The sequence below is a fragment of the Coenobita brevimanus genome, chromosome 77 (genome assembly GCF_032717465.1).
Source record: "Coenobita brevimanus isolate Jiangsu-jjx chromosome 77, ASM3271746v2, whole genome shotgun sequence".
Taxonomy (NCBI): domain Eukaryota; kingdom Metazoa; phylum Arthropoda; class Malacostraca; order Decapoda; family Coenobitidae; genus Coenobita; species Coenobita brevimanus.
In genome coordinates, this window is record NC_137030.1 from 466895 (window position 1) to 489491 (window position 22597).

Below are 22597 nucleotides of genomic sequence, written 5' to 3' on the forward strand. Positions count from 1 at the left end.
TCTCTGTGCATTTCTTCAAGTTCTCCTTCCAATCTTTCATGCCTGTTACACCAAACTTCATGAATTTCAGGGGAGCAAATGGAGAATGTTCACAAATACAAACCATCCATCCATCCATCATCCAATCCTATGCCGTCCCATGAGGAGTGTAGGAACCTGGGGCTAGGCAAGTACTAACAACCTATCAAAAATGGTAAGGATCTCCATGGAGAGAGAGAGAGAGAGAAAAAAAAAAAAAAGTCTCAAAGTCTGTGATCCATATTAAAACTAAAAAAAAAAAAAAAATGTCTGACAGCTGGGGGGGAAAAAAAAAAAAAAAAAAAAAATGAACCATCTGAAATCCTGTAGAAATTTCTCAGTGAAATAGAAAATTTAATGTAGGCCACCATAAAATTCCGAAAGCTGCAAAGAGACGCATTTTTAAAAATCTAGGGAACAGGGAGACACACGCAAATCCTTCCGTCACTTCAGACACTTCTATAAAAAACTCCATACGCAAATGGGAATGCTGGAGAGGATTCCAAGGTGACAGGTTACTTGATGGCAAACCTCTCAGCACGTTTCTTCAACACCTCATCTTGCTCTTTGGTAGTCGCTGAGGCAGACTTGGTCGAACTTAGGCTGGTGCTGTAAAGAGGATCAAGTGAGGGGACTGCTGGAGGTAAGGTAATCATCAGCATCATTACCATTATCATCTTAAGCTGTAGTCTCATCTATGGGCCAAGGTGACGAAGGATCCAGGACATGAATGAGAAGGTAAAAATAAGTAGAACTAACAAACAGTCTCAACTGTTCAAAATTGGCCCTCTTCTGTGGCCCCTGAACAAAATACTGAGAAATTCTTATTCATGGCCCCATCCACATTTTCCTCTGAAGAATCAATCTTGGTAACATAGCTCAAATGAGAAGATTGGATGTGAAATTTGAATAACTCCGGTAAACAAAAATGCACAAGAAGGGGATGCAAGTACAAGAACACAAACCCAGTGGTCATCACCATCTTCGATGCCTTGCTTCCTCTGGGGAACCTTGGGGCAGGGTATGGCTGACAGAAGTACAAGCACACTTGCATGTGCACACGGGCACATGTGCGTGTGCACACACACAAACCTGACACAATTAGTATTACCCTACAAGTAAAAGAAAAGCACAGGGACTTACATAAGTGTGTTTCCTTCTGCTTTTGGTTTGTCATTGGCTGGAGCCCCAAAACGAGCCTCTCTTTGTTTTCGCTTCTCTTGCTCGGACAGCTGAAAGAAAATACGGAATTGCTCAGGCATGCAAGCACATTGGAGCCTTGATAAATGATAAACGATATGAAACACCAGTGAGAGATAATGCAGTCACAGTTGTGCGAGAGCTTTGGGTACTATCATAAGTGGTTCTGGAAATTTTGTATCACCTCTTCCAAAGCAATTCACTGGGCACATTAACATCTTAGCAGATGTTACCCTCATTTAACGATCGACCATTATACAATTGTTCATTTATATGTTAACATTTTAGCACACTTTTTCATGATCTCTATGATCCCCTGCAATATAACACTTTCAATATGACTGCCAATTTCACCTATACAATGGATACGATCCCCATGTTCAACATACTGTATGATCATTCATTATCTGATCAGTTTTCCATATACGATACTCAATCACACATTGAGGCTGACCTATTCTTTCCACTATCGGTGAGTTAGTGCAAGTCAACAGCTTTTTGTGAACTTTATCCTTGAGGATGCCTTCAAGTGATGGCAATGACACAACTAGACGGCTCTACGGCCTGGTTTTACAAACATCCTTCACTCCTTTCCCTATCCCTTGAAAGGAGAATAGTGGATTGCAGAGGAAGGGCTAGCTTGGCCTGCAGTGCACTGGGTTCACATTTCAGATAGGCCAGAGGCCACAACATTCAATTCTATTCCCACTAACTTATTCCAATTCCCATTAACCTAACCCTACTGTATTTGTAACTGACACGGGAGTACTGTAAACAGCATGGCCAGATCCAGCACTTTGGAAAAGGTGGAGTACAGTATGGATCACAATGGAATTACCACAGGTTTGAATTCATGCCAACTCATTACCAAATTCCTCAAAATGAATTACCAAATCTCACTATGCAATTAAATGATTCTTTAATAATTCACCTATTACCTTTCTTACACTTTTTTGTGGTAAACAGCACTGTTATGTAATCACCAGCCTCCTGAAAAACAGAGTGGCATACACCATCTTTAACCTGATGCCTGGAGAGGTAAAGGGAGGAGAACCAAACAGGATACAATGAAATACAAGACACGTATAAGGGGAATTAGCTCACCTTGCTAAGTGATTTTGATGTCACCTCACCGAACCTTTCTGCTCGCGCCTTCAATCTATCCAAATCAATACCCTGAAAATACAGAAGCACAGATGTATAAATAATCCATATGGGTTTTAATTCAAGGAATGATTAAGGCCCTTGCTCATATAATGATACTCGCGAATGGACCGCTGGTCACAGCATTTTATCCAATTAGCAACAGAAGAAAGAGCAACTAAACAAACAATGGTAAGATTTAAGGTCGACACACCATGCCTTGCGTAGGGCTGTTTTCTCAATTGGGAAATCATTTCTTTTCTTGTCTGTCTTGCCAGAAGTTCACCTTAATGGGGTTTTACAGTACAGGCACAAGCACTGACGAGGACCCTACAAATGATGGCACTGAGATCCCTGGGTGGAGCAGCTACTGTATCCACCCACGAGCCAAATCTCCTCCTATCTCTCTGTACCTCAACATGCAAAAGGCCCTGGTTCAATCCCGGTGAGGCACTGTCTACCACAAGGGGACACTAGATCCGTACACAGTGTACTGTACTGTATCTGTAGGATGGTCCCAAAGAAGCTGTTGTTTATCTGTGTGTGGTCAATGGGTATGCTTGGCCAGATAGATCATAGTTAAATAACAATAAATACTATAGCCATGTAAAACTTAAGTACCCACCCCAGTTTCCATGGAAAGTTTAGCAGGTCTGCCCCCCTTGGCGGCACCATTGGCCACCCCAAACCGCTCTGCTCGAGATGCTTTCTTTGCTTCTTCTGTCATCGGCACTCCAAACCTTTCTGCTCTTGTCTCTAGACGCTGAAACAACAGTGTATTATGGTGAGTAATACTGCATAATGGCATACAAGTGTATAACATAGTGAACACTGTATAATATTGCATTACGGTGCACAAGAGTATAACTATCTATCTACTGCCAGATGTCTTAATCCTCTAAGGGATGGCCACAAACTAATTGCCTCCATGTCGCCCTGTCTCTCACCATTTCACTGCCCTGCTCCAAGCTCACACCCCCCTCTCTCATACACCTCTCCACCCCGTCCCTCCATCTCATCCTAGGCCTCCCCTTCCCTCTCTCCCCCTCCACATCACTCACATACATTCTCCTCGTCAGTCTCTTGCTCTCTATCACATGGAGAGAGACTGATAAATGAAGAAGTGAAGCAGCTTTGTGGTGTGGATGTGATAGGAAGCATTAGGAGAAACACATTGTGGGGGTTTGATCACGTGAGGAGTATAAAATTGCATTAATATGTAAGCAAATGATAGTGCTTCATGCAACTGTATACTGGGTAACAGTGTACAACAGCCCATAACACTGTATAATATGCCTTATTATTCTCCTCTTCTCTCTTTACCTACACTACAGTATTTTTATTGTTCACATCCATTCAGATTAACTTCTCTGGCCTTGCTCCCTCATTTTCCATCCCTCCCTTCTCCCTCCATTTTTCTCTTTTGGTCTTTCATTCTCTCTCATTTTCTACTTCCTACTTTTACCTCCCTCTATTTCTCTCCTCTCCTCTATTTACACTACTCTTTTGCTTATATTCTCTTTTTACTCACATTCTTTTCACCCTCCACATCCAGCTTGATCAGCTTCTTTGGTGCCTCTCCATCATTTTCCTTTCCTTCATCCTTCTCCTCAGCTTCATCCTCTTCTCCCTCCTTCTTCTCTCCTCCTTCCTCTTCTTTCTTCTCTTCCTCCTCCTTGGTTACCGGGGTAGGTTGAGGTGGTTCAGACCTCTTCAGGCTGATTTTCTTTTTCTCAGGCTGAGCTAGTAATGCAGAGGGCTGGAAAAATTAAAAGCAAATTCAAAAGAAAATAAACAGAAAATTACTACAGTATCATAATACTCTAGCATCACCTAAAACAGCCGTCTCTCCATCTTCACAGCTGAGGTTGTAACAATAACACTCAAGCATGATGCTAGTACTGAAGAAGGTCTATGGAAGGGATGGTTAACTGTAATACTATCTTATACATATTCTACCACTGAGCTACAGTTAAGAAGTTGAAAGAGGACAAAAATCTCTGCCTAGTTAAAATGAGCATGGTGCAAACTACCATCCCTCCAATCCTCAATGCTGAAATGCACTATTAGATTAAAACTGCAATATGATGCTAGCCATGAAAAAGTGCCATGGAAAGGAAGTAGTGATGTAGCAATGTCTCTTTCTGACACTTAGGCTACAGAAAGTTGAACATTTCAAACTAGAGGTAGAGCCTCCAATAAATTCCCCCCCCCCCTCTCTCTCTCCTTATCACAGATTCTCTCTCTTCTTTCCTATCCTCTACCTCTCCTTCTCCTTCCCCACCACTTTCATCCCCCACCCGCCATCTCTCTCTACTCACATCCTTCAGCCTAATGCCTCCCAGGGCAGCCTCCTCCTCCTGTGGGGTAATTTCTTCTTCCATTCCCTCTTCTCCTCCTAAGATATCCTCTTCGTCAAACTCCTCCTCTCCTCCCTCTCCCTCTGCAATGGCAGCATTTTCTCCTGCAGGAAAATGAAGTTGGAAATTAGCACAAGGGATTAAACCAGAGGGTTGATTGAGGTAGAGTAAGGATTCCGGGGGCTTGAATGGTGTCTGAGTAAGTGTGTAGTTTGTTTAATTGGGTATGCTGTTGATTGTTCTCCTTTTATCATGGTTTCATTTTCCTTGTTTTCTGGGCCCTACCTTGGTCCATCCTTAGGTGGGGAACAAGGTCACGATGATGATGATGATGATGATGACGACGATATTTAAAACAGACATTACTGTAACTGTGTTCTCATCATTTCAAAACACATAAATACGTACAATGCAATACACCAAGAACACAAAACACTCACACACCTGTTAATTTCTGGGATGAAACCCTGAATTATAAATCTATGAATTTTACAGACTTCCAAAATATTTTTTTTTTTATTTTTAGTATATACCGTACCGGTATATATATATATATATATATATATATATATATATATATATATATATATATATATATATATATATATATATAAAAGCATGGTACTGTACTACAGCCATCCAACTCATCATCACCATCAACTCCAACACCTTGCTTCCCACTGAGAGTCCCCACAAAGGGCACTGAATGTTACAGAAATATCTCCTGTTTACATTATTTATCCTCACAACACCTACGGTACCCCCCCTCTCTCTCCAACACTCCTCTTCCACTTCCACCTCATGACCCTCTCTCTCTCTCAAACATTCCTTTTCCACTTCCACCTTCCCCCTCTCTCTCACATTCCTCTTCTACTTCCACCTCCTGCCCTCTCTCACACACTCCTCTTCCACTTCCATCTCCCCCCTCTCTTTCTCTCAAACACTCCTCTTCCACTTCCACACTCCCCCCATCTCTCTCAAATAATCCTCTTCCACATCCTTCCCTTTCACCAATATGCTGCTCCACTCTCTTCTTCCTGTACACTGATTATATGGAGAGTTTAATGCACTGCCTACCTCCCTCCAATGCCAGCTGCAGTCTCTCCACCAACTCAGTCTTGTTGCCGGTCACAGGTAAGCCCCGGTTCTTCAGCTCCTTCTTCAAGTCTGCCACCTGTCACGTGAAAACTACGGTATAATAAGGATTTTTCCTGTACGGTACAAACTTCATACCTGAAATGCTTGGGTGCAAAGGCTTTACAGGAAATGGAATATATTGTCAAGGAGAAACATGATAACTGAGATCATGTATAAACAAATAGCCTACAGTACCATGAGCAGTGAATGCAATGAAGTTTCTTTTGTTAGTAAGATATCACCTGTTGATACACCTGTCCATAAATAAACCTTGTCTTTATACAGTATTACAATGACTGTGTGAGGAAAGACGATATCAACACCCTCCTACTGCATGGGAAAATATTCTGGAGAGTGAAAGTTTTTTGGAAATCTGATGTTCTGGTTCCAGGGGATTTACCTGTTGGCCTATAAGGTTACAGTACTTATCATGTAAATATATATCTGTCTCATTATCAAACACCCACAGAAAATAAATACACTTTTACAGAGGGATAAACTATGCTAAAAAGGGGTTATGGATCTTTACCAGGCAAAAAGAAACCAACAATGCAATTGTTTATCATTACCATACCTGCAATCACATACAGCAGAAATGAATCTTCTTGATTACTAGTCAATTTATCCTCTGATCTGCCTACACTGGACACAAACTAAGTTAAAATGGGGTTAGAGATCTCTGCTAGGTGATAACACACCAACTATGTTACAAGTACTACTGGTAGGTCTGAGTCAGGCTATATCCGCAAGACAATTAACCATCAGGAAGCCTTTGTGGACCCAGTGACTGGGGTTCAGGAAATCACACATACCGTACCATTACGAGCACTACTTTGTTAGATACTTGTTCTGCCGCATGCACCCAGACGAACGGACGCACCTTCACCACTTCATGAAAGCCGTGGCTTTGTGATTCCCATTGACTGTGTAATAAGGAAGTACAGGTAAGCTACCACAATTTCCATTCCATATTTGGTTAGGTTAATGTAATGGGGGCGGTGGAAGCCCTCCCAGTTAGGCTAGGCTAGGTCAGGTTAGGTTATTTGTATGTATTTAGGTCGATTTTGGTTGTTCTGCTGTTTTTTTTAATCATATTTCGGGTAGCTTTTGCTTCGAGGGAAACTGTTCTGAAAACCCACTTCTACGGCACTGTCTCCAAAAATAAACCACCGGAAATAAGGGCAACAGAAAAAGGGAAAACTCTGAAAATAAAGGTACAGTAGGTCCGAATATTTACCCATCAACGAAGCTGAAAAGGGGTTGGGATCTTTGCCACTAAAACCACCGGGACAGGCATGTTATCCACGCCGTACATGCAATCACATCCACCTACCAGCACTTCAAAATTCAAATATAATCCCTTCTGTACATCAAGATTCCGCAAAAAATAAATTATACTTTCGAGGAGGGACTAATCCAAGCCGCCACAAGCCAGATTTAACTCAGGAAGCCGAGGTTTAGAAAATTTATATAAAACCTGAAAACTTTGGCAAGACGCCGAGCTGTTCCGAAAGCGCGGAAGTTCAATTTAATCCTAATTTTCTACCTGTACTTAAGCATTACCCAAAAACCTCAATGTGCACACTTCGTAAGTTCCAATCCGAGGTTTGGGATACAAAGAAGGGTGAAATATTGAGGAAAATGTGGAAAAATATAAGACTTGCCTTCATTTTCGACAGCGCGGCGTCATCCATGTTTGTTGGTATGACAACGCATGAGTGTAAAGTTGTAAACTGATCTGTATTAATAAGATTTTTAGTATAAGAGGTTTTACTTTAACAACACGCCCTTATAATTCATTTAATTAAATTTATATATAAATCGTTACAATATTACTGATTTCATCCCAGTGTATAAAGCAACGACTATTTATATTATTATTTTTTTTAGCTTTACATCACTGAGAAAACTCCAACATTTTAGCTATTGATATTTTTACAAATTTAATAATGTTACTCATTATGACAATATTAATTATGATCATAGTCACGAAGAGGTGCTATGGATAGGATGCAGAACTGTCTTATTCTAAATAGGCTGCAAATGGACGAAAAGCTGTCTGGGTCATATTTCCATACTACAGGAGGGAGAATGAGAGACTGACTAGGACAGTGAATGTGAGTGTGGTGTAGGGGAAGGAGAACAAGGATGAGATAGAGGGATAGAGTGAAGAGGATGGAGAATGAGAGACTGGCTAGGAGAGTAAATGTGTGAGAAATGGAGGGGGAAAGGAGGAGAGGGATATCAAGGATGGCACAGACAAAGATAGGTAGACAACATTACACACTGTCTACACATCAATCCATCCGAAATTTCAAAGGGGGGGGAAGGGCTGTGGGGAGCAGGCAAAGGTATGACTGGAGGTCCCCCCCCCCTGGCTCTCACGTAGCTACGACACTGTTAGGAAGGCGGTATCACTAAATCATAAAACCACTTACAGGAGAAAGAAAGGAATGAAGGAGGGAAAGAAGTGAGGCTGGAAGAATGAAGGATGGAAGGAAGGAGTGAAATGAAAGAAGGATGGTAAAAAGGAAAAAGGAAAAAGGAAGGATGGAAGGTAAGATGGATGGTAAGAAAGAATGAACGAAGGAATGAAAGGAGGAAGGAAGGAAGGATGGAAGGAAGGAAGGAAGGATGAGAATGAAGGAATGGATAGAGAGGATGAAAAAATAAACGGAAGTAAGATGTGTGACTGAGGAAAAAGGTGAGAAAATGCACCTATATCTATTTATATATATTTATTCATATGTGTATAAACAAGTATAATCTATATACAGAGAAAGAGAGAGAGAGAGAAAGAGAGAGAGAGAGGCGGTAATGTGTATGATGAGTGAGCAGGTGTAAGAGGAGTTAACAGAAAAAGGAAATATGAATGTGAGAAAAACGAGAGGGGTGAGTGAGTGAGTGGGTGAGACAGAGGGAAAATGGGTGAGTGGAGAGACAGACAGACAGACAGACAGAGGAGGGGGGTGGAGGGCTAGGTAGGGGCGATGCTGAAGGAGCAGCGCTTGTGCTATAGTATTGACTGGTTGCGCGAGTCGAGAGCTGAGGGAGGGGAGGTAGGCTAGCAGGGGGTAGCCTATTCAGTAGGGCCCAGCAGGCTACCGGGAAAGTGCCTGCTGCCTTAGATCTCCTGCCTGCCACCGCAAAACCCTCTCCACCCCAACCACAAAACCCGGGAGGAAAATAAAAAGACGAAAAACAGGAAGTGACCCACACTGGAGACAACCCAAGGCTTAGAAACAGTCCAAGATGATAATAGTCTGACTAAGGAGTGGGAGTGTGACCAAAACCCACACACAAAATCCATTTCTGTGACCACCGGCTCCGACCCACTCCAGCCACAACTCCAGGGAGCAGAATCAGCCACAGGCACTACCGCCACAGCCACCACAGTCAACCAAAAATGCCGAAATGAACTTAGTCTGACAGCAAAAGAAAACAAGGTGTCGAAAATACCACTCTAACAGTTGCGGCTCTGATCACCGGCACAAACCCACACTCAGCCCACCCTCCTGGCGACAGAATTTAACCACAACCGCATCCACCACAGGCCACCACAATGCCGTTCCGTTTACCGCCGTTATCTGGAGTGCTTTACGGAGCGTCGGTGATATGGGATGGGGTCAAAGCAGCTGTTCCGGAGTCCTGTTTGGGGGGACCTGACGAGAGATTGAATTTTGCTAAACATGGTCGAAACAGGGGCGATGTTGAGATGACCTCCGTTAAGGGAGAGGGGTCAGGGTTAGGGGAGGGGGGTGTGGGGGAGGGTGGGAGCCTAGACGGAGCCCCCCCAGCCCTTCAAAGGGAGGGGAGTGTCGGTAGTGTGTCAACGGTTGGGGTGGAGGGGGGCGACCATGACATGATAACAGAGTGGCAGGCAGGATGGAATGTCACCAATGCCATACAGGTAAATAACAGGCAGACGTGGTTAATAGTCATAGTATTAATAGTCACTGTTATGGTAGTGATGGTAGTGACAACGGTGGTAGTGGCAGCTGTGGTAACTGAAGATAGTGGTAACCATTGCTATCAGTTTGAAGACTGTTTTACTAGCAGCAGTGATAGTGACAGCAATAGTCACAGTAGTACTACAACTACTAGTAGTAGTAGTAGCAGTAGTAGTTGTAGTAGTAGTAAATACAAAGTACATACTGGATTGTGGTAGGCTAGTTGTGGTTAGCTGTGGTAGGGGTAACAGCAGCTGTGGCAGTACCGTAGTGGTAGCAATGTTGGTAGTAGAGGCAGTTTTGGTGTCACTAATGCTATATAAATAAATAAAAGGAAGATTTTTTCACATAATAGTAGTTGTGGTAGTGTTAGTGGTGGTAGTAACAGTGACAGCAGCGTTAGGATTGTGGTACCGTCGTCAGGGAAACAGTGTTAGGCAAAAATTTTCTCTAACTTGGCCAGCGTAACTTTCTTGATACGATGTTGGTGTTGGATCTGATATATTTTAATGACAAGATGATTTATGTTTTTCAGTGTGTGTGTGTGTGTGTGTGTGTGTGTGTGTGTGTGTGTGTGTGTGTGTGTGTGTGTTTTAGAAGTAAGGTCAAAATTCTGGTCCACAAACAATTATCATGCTTTGCAGATGTACACAATTTCAGAAATATACCCCAAAAAGTGAAAAAAATAATAATAACAAAACTAGCTCTCTTGGCGTTACACACACACACACACACACACACACACACACACACACACACACCAAACAGTAAATGAAGGAGACTAGCTCTAAAATCCTCGGATATTTAAAGAACTCTCAAAGACGGAAATCAATGCTAATCACGAAGAAGTGCTATGAAAAACATTAGAACTGTAACACTGTCTTTTTCTGATACTGAGTTTTGTGAAATGGGTTGAAAAAGACGAAAATCTGGGCCATGTTAAGGTGAAGTAAGTATAGCCGTAATATCAATAGTAGTAGTAGTAGTAGTAGTAGCAGTAGTAGGCCTAGTAGTAGTAGTAGTAGTAGTAGTAGCAGCAGTAGTTGTTGTTGTTGTTGTTGTTTTCATATTGGCATACAAAATCTATCTCGCAAATCATCGTTCTTTATCAATCATTTTCGTATGACTTTCATTCAAAAGTCCTGATTTTCATCGTACCGAATGCGGGACGGTAAACGGAAACAGATTTATCGTTGAAACTTACGTGTTGAAAAGAACCGTACGAAAGTCAGGTTTGTATGTAAGAAAAAAAAAAATGACAATGTTTTGGCATGTCTGATAGCGTTCGTAACACCTCTTCCTTAGCGATTTTGCCTACATGTTACACCGAAATATCCTCTTAAAGCAGATAACTAAAGCATTCCCCCCCCCTCCCCCGATTTTAACCAAATTTGGGGAAAGGGTTGAGAGAGAGCCCATGACGGAACCTACTTCATCTGTCTGTCTATCCAATTACAATACCTACCTACCTACCTACCTACCTATCTATTTACAGTACCTTTATCTATCTACCTATCTATCCATCTCCAGACGACTTAATTCTATAAGGGGTGGCCACAAACGAATAGCCTTCCTGTTACCTGTTCTTTTCCATCTTACTGCCCTTTCTCCAACTCACCCTCTTTTCATATACCTCTCCCCCCATCCCTCCATCTCGTCCTTGCTCTCCCCCCCCTACCCCTTCCTCCTTACTCACTCTCCTGGTTAGTCTCTCAGTCTCTGCCATCTCGTTACTTTTCCCCCCGACTTATATCCCCTCTCTCAAATACCTCTTCACTCCATCCCTCCATCTCATCCTGTTTCCTCCCTCCTCTCCCTCCTCATTCATACTCCATCGTCTCCACATGGCCAGACCCTCAGTGTATTTCTCTTAACGCTTTCTATCACATCCACATCCACACCACAACGCTCCTTCACTCCCTCATTAATTTTGTCGGTCTGTCTCTCCATGTAACTCCAGATGCTCCCCTCAAAAAACTCATTTCCACTGCTCTCACTCTTGTGTCCTTCCAACAAGATCCGAGCGTCGCTTCAATGTTAGAGTTGGTATCACAATACTGTCATGCAGTGACTTTTTTACTTCCATGCTCACATCCATAATTCTTATCACTGCTCTCAAAGAACCAGCAACCTTTCTTCCTTGTTGTACCCTTTCCAGCACTTCATCCTCCAAACTTCCATCCTTACTTATCACACTACCCATGTACTTAAATGTACTCACATTTTCCATTTCCTCATCATCCAACCTCACTGTACATTCTGCTGACTTCATTTATCTCAAAGAGCACAACTTTACTCAAGCATTCATCTTTAGATTCCGTTTCTCACATACGCTACGAAACTCATAACCAAGCCTCTCTCCCCACCTCATTCGTCAAGCCTTGCAGTTCCCCTTAGTCTTCACTTACCAATACAGTATCAACTGCAAACAACAGAAAAGGAAGTTTCCAAACGCTGCCCTCTCTCATAAGGGCCTCTCCAACATCCACTGCTCTGCATTGTATGAGGGACAGACTTAAGCGAAAATCCCAAGTCAGTTTTACTACAATTCCTGCCAACTCTGAAATTAGCCATCAAAATTATAAATATCTATCCATTTCTCGAAAAATGTCATAAGATACAAATTAGCTTAGAATAATTTGTCTCGAGGAGGCAGAACGGGCGACAGACTTGCGTGAAAACAGACTCTATCACAAGATACAAATCAGTTCATTTTTGAGGCCTAATTCGCCTGGGAAAGACGGAATGAGCGACAGACTTAAGTGAAAATCGAAACCCATTACATGTGAGATTGTCTTGTATCAGGTTCCCGTTTTCTGTGCAACAAAAGATGGGGGCGGAGGGAGTGGAGACTCATTACTACTGACAACCCTGAGATAACACCGCGTAGGAGATAGTGGAGAGAATGGAGCGACGGAGGGAGATGGGGAGGGAATGGAGGGACGGAGGAAGGAAGGGAGGGAACGGAGGGACGGAGGGAGGCTGGATGAGAAGGAGGGAGAAAAGGGGAGAGAGAAGAAGGAAGGTAATGAAAAATAAACTGTTACCCAAAGTTAACATCGAGAAGGAGATAGTATGGGGAAGGAAAGAGAGGGAAGGAGGGAAAATGGGAGGGAAGGAGGGAGAAAAGGGAGAGAAAAAAAGGGAAGGAGAAAGAAAGAAAGGGAGGGAAGAAAGGGAGGGAGAGGGAAAGGAAGAGGGAAGAAAGAGAAATAACAATGAGGTAATGCGAAATACGAGACATCTGCAGGTAATGGAGAGAGAGAGAGAGAGAGAGAGAGAGAGAGAGAGAGAGAGGAGGGAGAGAGGTGCAATCAATATTTTCTCCACATGTTGCCGAGAGAGAGAGAGAGAGAGAGAGAGAGAGAGAGAGAGCATGAACGGAAAAAAGAATAGTTTCGACCTGGTTTCCTCTCTCTCTCTCTCTCTCTCTCTCTCTCTCTCAAGAAAAAATAAGACAGGCAACCGTCCAATGAACTCTCCAGGTCCCTATTTCCGTATTAAATTAGAAGGACATAATGTTGTGACGGTTCAGGGGGTCCTAATGCTATAATGCAGCCAAGGGGAAAATGGTTCTCTCTCTCTCTCTCTCTCTCTCTCTCTCTCTCACACACACACACACACACACACACACACACGCACACAAACACTTCCCTCCCCCACACACACACACATGCATGAACACCAACACACATTTTGTACGGTATTGAACTATTTTTAACTCTCTCTCTCTCTCTCTCTCTCTCTCTCTCTCTCTCTCTCTCTCTCTCTCTCTCTCTCTCTCTCTCTCTCTCATACCCTCCCATGCCCACCCCATCTCATCAGTCCAACCACCTGAACCAGCTCTCCCTTCCCTTCTGCTTTCCAGGGCATGTTCATCGTGTCCCTGCCATACGCTGTGCTACATGGAGGCTACTGGGCTATTGTGGCTATGGTGGGAATAGCCTACATCTGCTGCTACACGGGCAAGATCCTCGTAGACTGTCTGTACGAGGTCAACGATGAGGGTCAGCTGGTGAGGGTCAGGTCAAGCTATAAGGGCATCGCAAGAGAAGTGTTTGGACAGAAGTGGGGAGGCAAGATTGTAAACTCGGCTCAGGTGAGGTGGATTTGTTGCTACTATTGTTATTATTATTATTATTATTATTATTATTATTATTATTATTATTATTATTATTATTATACTGCTTCTACTAATCTTACTGCTTCTTGTTAAGCTCTTACCACTACCATTATCACTTCCAATACTTTTTAATTACTTCTGCTACTACTACTACCACCACCCAGCCTCTCATTCACCGTCCTCTGAACCACACACCTTCAACCACCTTTACAACCAATGCAATTTCTGTTTTTCCCCCTTTTAATTTTGCTTTTTTTTTCTTTGTAAAAATCAATAGCTTCACAACCCTACCTCAAGGCTCATTTAACAGCTATCGTCTTTAGTGGAGGCTGTATACTGTTCTTTGACCTTTAAGTGGCTCGGCATTATTACAGTATTATTATTATTATTATTATTATTATTATTATTATTATTATTAGTGTTGTTGTTGTTGTTACTGTATTCTAATTTAATTTTCCCGCCAACAGCTGATAGAATTGCTGATGACGTGCATTTTATACGTGGTGCTGTGTGGGGACCTGATGATCGGCAGTTTTCCTGACGGGCCAATAGACGCTCGGTCTTGGATGATGATATGTGGCTTGTTCCTGCTGCCCTGCGGCTTCCTCAAGAACCTCCACCACGTCTCCACCCTCTCCTTCTGGTGCATGGTCGCCCATCTGGCCATCAACATCATCATCTTCGCCTACTGCATCGGGAACGCCGGCTCCTGGGCCTGGTCCAAGGTGATGTTTCGAATCGATCTGCTGGAGTTCCCCATTGCGCTGGGGATCATCGTTTTCAGCTACACTTCGCACATTTTCCTGCCGACCTTGGAATATAATTTGATAGATCGCTCCAAGTTTACCTGTATGCTGAACTGGAGTCACATAGCCGCCGCGCTCTTCAAAGCACTTTTCGGCTACGTCGGTTTCCTGACCTGGGCCGAGGACACCGAGGAAGTAATCACTAATAATCTCCCCAATCCCACGTTCAAAGGCTTCGTGAATATCATCCTGGTAATAAAGGCAATGCTCTCCTACCCGCTGCCTTACTATGCCGCCGTGGAAATCATCGAAGTCACGTTTTTCCGCGGGCGGCCGAAAACCGTCTTTCCCTCTGTGTGGGCCCTTGACGGGGAGCTCAAAGTCTGGGCGCTTGCGATTCGAGTCTTGGTGGTCGTTTTCACTATCCTTATGGCCATTTCCATCCCCCACTTCGCTATTCTCATGGGCCTCATCGGGTCGTTCACAGGCACCATGTTGTCCTTCATCTGGCCCTGCTACTTCCATTTGAAAATAAAGGCGGGGAAGCTAGAGATGGGGGACATTGCCTACGACTATTTTGTAATTTTCCTTGGCTTCCTCTTCGGCTCCATCGGCATCACTACCTCTTTCTACGCCCTCGTCGCCGCTTTCCAAATCGGCTTGCCTTTCTAAATGACAAATTCAGTACCCTGATTCAAAAACAAAACTTACGAATCAACTGTTTTCCGTAAGAACTGTTTTGACAGGAGAGACAAGGAGCGGAGAAAGCAAACAACTTCTCCATCCTTGTTCTACCTGCAGGTCAAACTGTAGCCTCGTGCGTTATGTAAGATATGTTTCTGTAGGATACACAGGGAAAGAAGAATGCAAACAACGTCCCCATATCTCGTTCTACCTATAAAAAAAAAAATTAACCACGAGACTCAGTTGATCGTATATGTTTATATGTGAATACAGAACGTGGCTTAAAACCAGTTCGCAAAAATGACAGCAAATTTTGAAACAGGGCATCTCAGCAATTGGCACCTTGAAATCTACATCTGCGGCGACGTTAATTACACGAAAAACATTTTTGATTTCAAATTTGCTCCAGACTACCAAGTGCTACCAAAAATCAACCTTTAAACTTACAATATCTATAAACCATTCTAGGATATAAAAAAAAAAATCAACTTCTGTGCACAAAGTGTATAAAAGTATATATATATAAATGTTTGCGTGGATATATGGACTGTGGATTTGGGGAGAGAGATATATATAGAGACGTCGGCGGAAATGACAACTTTTTAGGAGTCTGGCGGTGTGAGGTTTAGAAGGTACCAATATAGTGTTACGAAGCAATAATATGACTGGCCTCCTAGCTTTTAGTAGGCCCTAGACTCGTTTGTTAGGAGCCTTTTCTAGCACGTCTATCTTTGTGACTTAATTCTGCCTTTTACACATTAATAGTTTCCTAAATGTTTGTTATGAAATATCGACACAAACAGAAACACACACACACACACACACACACACACACACACACACACACACACACACACACACACACACACACACACACACACACGCACACAATTTATCATCTCGTAATTCACACACACACACACACACACACACACACACACATTTAAGGAAACCACGTTGATATCAGAACAATATAAACAGCCTAAAAAACAGGAGAATATTCTAGCGTAAACGACAGAATAAATCACAAGGGAGACTGTGCTAAGGGAGCCTCCAAATGACCAGAATTCGGCCTTTTAGTGTCAGGATTTTGCCCGTGTCAGCTAGGATTTGTCAGCTCCCGTATAAAAATAAATAATACTAATAATAATAACAATAATGCGTGTCAGCAGAGGTACTGTCAGGTATACTCCTTTCACTCTTACCTGGCTTAGAATTATCATCTCTCCATCTTGAATGCTGAGTTGGTTGACGCAAGACTATGATGCTAGTCACGAAGAAGTGCTGATGGGAATCTTAACGTACCATCTCCATCTTGAATGCTGAGTTGTGGCAAGAGTTTAGCGCTAGAATATGATGCTAGTCACAAAGAAGTGCTATGGAAAGAGTGAAGAAACAACCTAACTTACAACCTCACCGTCTTGAAAGTTTTGCGATAAGAGATCTAAAATATAATGCTAGTCACGAAGAGGTGCCATGGGAATGAGTGTAGGGCCGTGGCATTATTTCCACTAAGCTACGTCAAATAAACAGATAGAGGATGAAAAATCTGGGCCAAGTTAAGGTGAAAGGAGTACGATTTTTTTCTTTTTTAAGCTGACTCGAACTCGTGTCTTCCAAACGTAAACAAAGTCTTCCAATATAAAAGTGATTAAAGTTAAGGCTCCCCTGTGCTGTTTAAATATTAGTGTAGATCATACTAGCACAGGCTGTAACATAGGCTATTACAAGAAACTGAAAAACGCGCGCGAAATTAGTTACGGCGCGCGCTACGTGAAACAAGCGCTATTTTAGGTTGTCTCAGCTAGCAGTGATGTTTTTGTCGAAGTGTGTGTGATTCTGGCTATTGTGGAACTCGAAACAGAACATTTTTTTGGCTATTGTGAAACTTGAAACAGCGCTTAATTTAGGCTGTTTCATCCCTGCAGTGAAATTTGGTCGAAGAACATGAAACAGCGGTATTTCACACTTGTGTCATCTTGCAGTGAAGCTTCGTCGAAGATGTGTGTGATTCTGGCTCTTGTGAAACTGGAAACAGCGCTTTTTTTAGGTGTGAAGTTTCAGTCGATGGGGAAACATGAAAGCGCTGGCAGTGAGATTCTTGTCGAAGTGAGTAAGAGAAAGAGAGAGGCTAGTGCGAAAAACTGAAGCCAATATTTTACTTATCTCCCTCCTGGTGTTATCTTACGTTTTGTGTGGACGGCTGAGTCTGCTGGTGTGGGCGTGGGTGGTGTGGCGGTCTAAGAAATGATAGCTACAAGGCACTGATAACGCAGAGCCGTCCCGACAACACGCAAGAAAGCATCTGGGGAGGGAAAAGCAGCGTTATGTATGGACCATCCTGTATTTCTGAACTCTTATGGGGGAAAATAATGTTGGTTTAGAAATGAGATCAACAAATAATTATCTAATGTGTAATGGTGTTTTGAGGAGTTGAAGGTTAATGGTTATGCATGTGGCAGAACTACTACTACCACTACTACTGCTACTACTACTACTAAACTATTACTATTACTATTACTACTACTCCAACTACTACTTAAATCACCACTAACTCCACTACCTAGTAAATTATCTCACACACCAACCTCTCTCTCTCTCTCTCTCAGAAATTAATTACCTGTCTCTCATGCCACTTAAGCTTCCATCAGCCTTCACTCCTAGTCAGTCTCTCAGGCATTCAGTGATCATATATTGTATTCTAGGTGACATGAAAGGCCTAATACCTCTTGCTTAGCGATTTAGTCAACATTACGCAGTACAACATTCCTTTGGATTTTATCTATTTCAAGTTAACATCAATATACTTAACATTTAAAAAAAATGAAGCTACTGATGTGTAATATGTAAAATAAATCGCTACAGAAGAGGAGTTACGGAGTCCTCTGTGTATAATATGAATGATCTTGGGAGTTATTGTTAGTGACGATTTACATGAATGATAGTTAGAGTTATTACTGCTATTATTATTATTATTATTATTATTATTATTATTATTATTATTATCATTATTATTATTTTCTCGCTCCTTCATAATCTTCCTTATTTTCATTATTACCCCGAACTATTGTTGCTTTTAAAAATAAGACTGTCCTTTTAAAAAACTTCAGTGAGCAATACGTAATTTCGGATACACACACACACACACACACACACACACACACACACACACACACATGACTGGATCGATGGACTGATGGATGGGTAAATGAATGGATGGATCGAAGGACGGATGTGTGTGTGTGTGTGTGTGTGTGTGTGTGTGTGTGTGTGTTGCAGGAACAAGGCGGGAGTGTGACGTCACAGAGTTTAGCCTTAAAGGTGAGGGATCAAACCACAGCCTATCCCTCCACACACACACACACACACACACACACACACACACACACACACACACACACACACACACACACACACACACACACCACATACATATACACACACCACATACACATACACACACACACACACACACACACACACACACACACACACACACACCACATACACATACACACACACACACACACACACACACACACACACACACACACACACACACACCACATACACATACACACACACGCACACACACACATATCCATCCATCTATCCATGCACACACACACATCCATCCATCCATCTACACACACACACACACACACACACACACACACACACACACCACATACACATACACACACACACACACACACACACACACACACACACACACACACACACACACACACACACACACACACACACACACACACACACGCACACACACACATATCCATCCATCTATCCATGTACACACACACACATCCATCCATCCATCTACACACACACACACACACACACACACACACACACTTTTAAAATGCATTCTTTCTCCACCTTAGCAACGAAAATTTTAGTACAAAGCATTATTTCAATCTGAGTGCCATATAAACTCCTACTGTCAACTGGAGTGTAAGTGAGTGACAGAAGTATATGAGTGAGAGTACTGTGAGTTGGAGAGAAGACAGACAGATGACAGGAGACAGGGGGGCCGTAATCTTGCGTAGTTAGGAAGCTTACAAACACCTCTTCCTTAGTGGTTTATTTCTGTATCTTCCCCATTAAAATATTCTTGTGTGTTATGGAATCTACAAATGAAAAGATAAAAGGAGCACAAAAGTGGATGTCAATGGGTAGTTAGGAAAATAAATCGCTAAGGAAGAGGTGTTAGGGACCTTCCTTAACCAACAAGAATACGAGCCATGGATGCGATTCGCCTGTGGCCACCCCTTCCGGATTTACAACGTCAAAATTTCGGAAAATCACAAAAATGACATTAATATTAACGCATTTGATATAAAAGAAAAAAAACTTTGCGAAATACTTAAGATTTGGGAGAAGCGAGAAAAAGAAAAAATGGGAAGGAAGAGATGAAGATGAGGAAGAAATAAGGAGGAGGAGGAGGAGGAGGAGGAGATGATGAAGAAGAAATGGAGTAGAGAGGGAGGAAGTGATAAAGAAGATGAAGAAACAGAGCAGAAGAAAGGATTAAGAAGAAGGAGAGAATGAGGAGGAGGAGATGAAAGTGAAACAGGAATGAGGAGGAGGAGGAGGAGGAAGAGAAGGTGGAGAAGAAATGGGGAGGAGGGGGAGGAAGAGATGAAGAGGCAGAGAAGGAGGGATTAAGAAGGAGGAGAGGGTGATGAGAAAGAGATGAAGAAGATGCGGCTTGTTTGGGTAGATCAATATAGCGACGCGGGGATGTCTGGCTGGGAATTTTGCTGTTTGTTGCTATATTAAGGACACAACGTTGACGCTACTACACAAAAATAGATAGATAGATAGATAGATAGATAGACAGATAAACAGACAGATAGATAATTTTATTCGGTTCCTATGCCGTTGTGCAAATAAAAATAATTCCTGTCTGCTCCCACTATACATTCCACCATCATCATCATCGTCATCTTTATCATCATCATCATCATCATCATCATCATCATCCCATTTCCCACACACACACGTTTTCTAAAAAGGACATGTCTATAATTCTTTTCAAAATCTTTTTTCTGTCCAAAAATTTATCGCTGTTCTCAAGTATTTGTAAGATTGTGTTTGAGGAGCGAGATTTATTATTATTATTATTATTATTATTATTTATAAGTGTGGTCATGATAAGGATAATGTTGCAATATTATGAGGGAAACTGTTAAGCCTGTACTCTCTAGGAAACTGCTTAACACTTCTTCCTTGGCGATTAATCTCGAAAAAAAAAAAAAAAAAAGACGCGAGAAAACGATGGTGGAAAATGAAAAAAATAAATCGCTAAGGAAGAGGTTTTACGAGGCCGACTAAACCCATGATTATTCTTTCCTTCTTTTTTTTTTTTTTTTTAAACTCGGATATTCAAAATTTGATTCAGAATATTGTAAGCAGGTAACTGAAGAGACGAGTGAGGTTACAATATATGCTGCTGGCTCCTGAACACCTCTTCCTTAGCGATTTATTTTCGATATCACACCTGCACATTATGCTGGATGTTATTAATTTAAAGAAAAGTCCCTATTAATACCGTACGGAAAAAATGTTACCGTACGTAGCTGAGAATATGTTGGAGAATAATGCAAAGAATAAATCGCTAGGGCAGAGGTGTTAGGGAGAATATGAAGATGAGGAAAAACTGTATTGAAATGAATGGAAATAATTTTGCTGTTATATACCCCGTGTGATGACGTTTTGGGGTGGATTTTGGATATTCCGCAACGCCTTTAATTGAGCGATTTATTTTGTGACGTTTGTAAAATGTCCAAACACAGGCACCTTCCTAGCACCTCTTGCTAAGCTATTTATTTTGATTTTTACACCTTCAACATTCTTTTGTATGTTACTGACAAACTATATTGACAGTAACTAGACAAAAATAGCACACAGAAGACTGTTAAGGAGGAACAGGCATATTAAATCGCTAAGAGAGAGGCATTAAGAGGCTTCCTAAGAGACGTGATGGTACGGAAAGGGTTAATTTCTCCCAAGATCTTTAGTGTCTGGAATTGTTGTAAGATTTTCAAGATGGTGAACTACGAGCATATCTTGATTCCGGATTCACAAACACATTCTGGTTTACGATTTATTCCGTCTCGTAACTACACTCTTTTCACTCTAACCTGGCCTAAATTTACCACCTATCTATCTTGAATGCTAAGGTGTAACAGCTAACACTATAACACGATGCCAGTCACGAAGAAGTGCTGAGGAAAGTATACATTGTCGTGGTTGCTTTACTCTTTTCACTTAAACTTGGCCTAAAATTGCCATCTCTCCATCCTGAATGCTAAGGTGTAACAACTAAGACTAGAATACGATGCTAGTCACGAAGAAGTGCCATGGAAAGTAAAGACAGTCCCAGAAACGTCTTATTCTGGCACCGAGCTACACGAAATATGCTGCAAAAAAAAACGAAAATCTTGGCCAAGTGAGAGTGAACAGACTGTAAGAGTTAAACTGCCATATCTTCATTTACATTTCTGAGATTAACGCTAAAATAAGGTGCTAGTCACGAAGAAGTGCTGTGGAAAGTATAGAGCCAAGTTAGAGTGAATGAACTGTAGGTTACGACGTGGTATTAACTGTGTTTGTTTGTGAATCTGGTTTATATACTCTCGAACTCCCTAACATCTCTTCCTTAGTGATTTATTTTTGGATACGGCCGGGTAATATCGTTTTGTACGTTATTTATGCAGAGTATGGCGATATTAGAATGATTTGAATAACACAGAACTGGACGGCAAGGTGTAGTACAATAAATCGCTTAGGAAGAGATGTTAGGGAGCTCCCTTAACGAGACTACCGGCTTAAGTCTTCCAATAATACAGGATGGTCCGTAAATAGCGCCTCGTAGTATCGTGGGTGCTGTGAGGACGGCTCAGCCTGTTGGTGTGGGTGTGAGTCCGGCAGTGGGACCAGGATTGATTTAAAAAAAAAAAAAAAAAAAGATGGCGGCATAACTTCCAGGGTCTTCCAGGATCTTGAATTTGGCTGTTATTTTGTTTTTATTTTTTTTTGGAGGGAACGATCTTGAGGGATTTCAAGCCTTTGGTTCTTTTTTCTTTGCATTAAAAAAAAAAAAATGCCGCAGGAGTGGGAGAATGATTCACCTATGGAACTGAGTTAAGGTAGGCACCCATAACCCTGTCTGAGCCGTCCGCACAACACATAAGAAGAGCAGCGCAATAT

General features: G+C 42.0%; 2 protein-coding genes across 2 annotated transcripts; one reads left to right on the forward strand and one right to left on the reverse strand.

The window, feature by feature from the left end:
* Positions 1-338: 338 nt before the first annotated feature.
* LOC145408395 (SAP domain-containing ribonucleoprotein-like) lies at positions 339-7552 on the reverse strand. Its single transcript, XM_080279123.1, has 8 exons — positions 7523-7552; positions 5799-5895; positions 4683-4825; positions 3893-4120; positions 2987-3124; positions 2323-2394; positions 1162-1250; positions 339-627 (listed from the first exon to the last, which is right to left on the reverse strand). Exons 1-8 carry the CDS (start codon positions 7550-7552, stop codon positions 534-536), a joined length of 891 nt encoding a protein of 296 aa, XP_080135249.1. The 3' UTR covers positions 339-533.
* Positions 7553-9420: 1868 nt separating this feature from the next.
* On the forward strand, positions 9421-15349 carry VGAT (vesicular GABA transporter). The gene is made up of 3 exons (XM_080279269.1): positions 9421-9768; positions 13677-13907; positions 14399-15349. Exons 1-3 carry the CDS (start codon positions 9421-9423, stop codon positions 15347-15349), a joined length of 1530 nt encoding a protein of 509 aa, XP_080135395.1.
* The last annotated feature ends 7248 nt before the right edge of the window (positions 15350-22597 follow it).

Excerpts from the sequence above, each read along its gene's own strand:
- VGAT (XM_080279269.1), top strand. The coding sequence starts at position 9,421 with ATGCCGTTCCGTTTACCGCCGTTATCTGGAGTGCTTTACGGAGCGTCG. Across the intron at positions 9,769-13,676 it reads ATGTCACCAATGCCATACAG|GGCATGTTCATCGTGTCCCT; the intron begins GTAAATAACAGG and ends TCTGCTTTCCAG. Across the intron at positions 13,908-14,398 it reads AGATTGTAAACTCGGCTCAG|CTGATAGAATTGCTGATGAC; the intron begins GTGAGGTGGATT and ends TCCCGCCAACAG.
- LOC145408395 (XM_080279123.1), bottom strand. The coding sequence starts at position 7,552 with ATGGATGACGCCGCGCTGTCGAAAATGAAG. Across the intron at positions 5,896-7,522 it reads CCGCGCTGTCGAAAATGAAG|GTGGCAGACTTGAAGAAGGA; the intron begins GCAAGTCTTATA and ends TTCACGTGACAG. Across the intron at positions 1,251-2,322 it reads CATCAAAATCACTTAGCAAG|CTGTCCGAGCAAGAGAAGCG; the intron begins GTGAGCTAATTC and ends ATTTTCTTTCAG.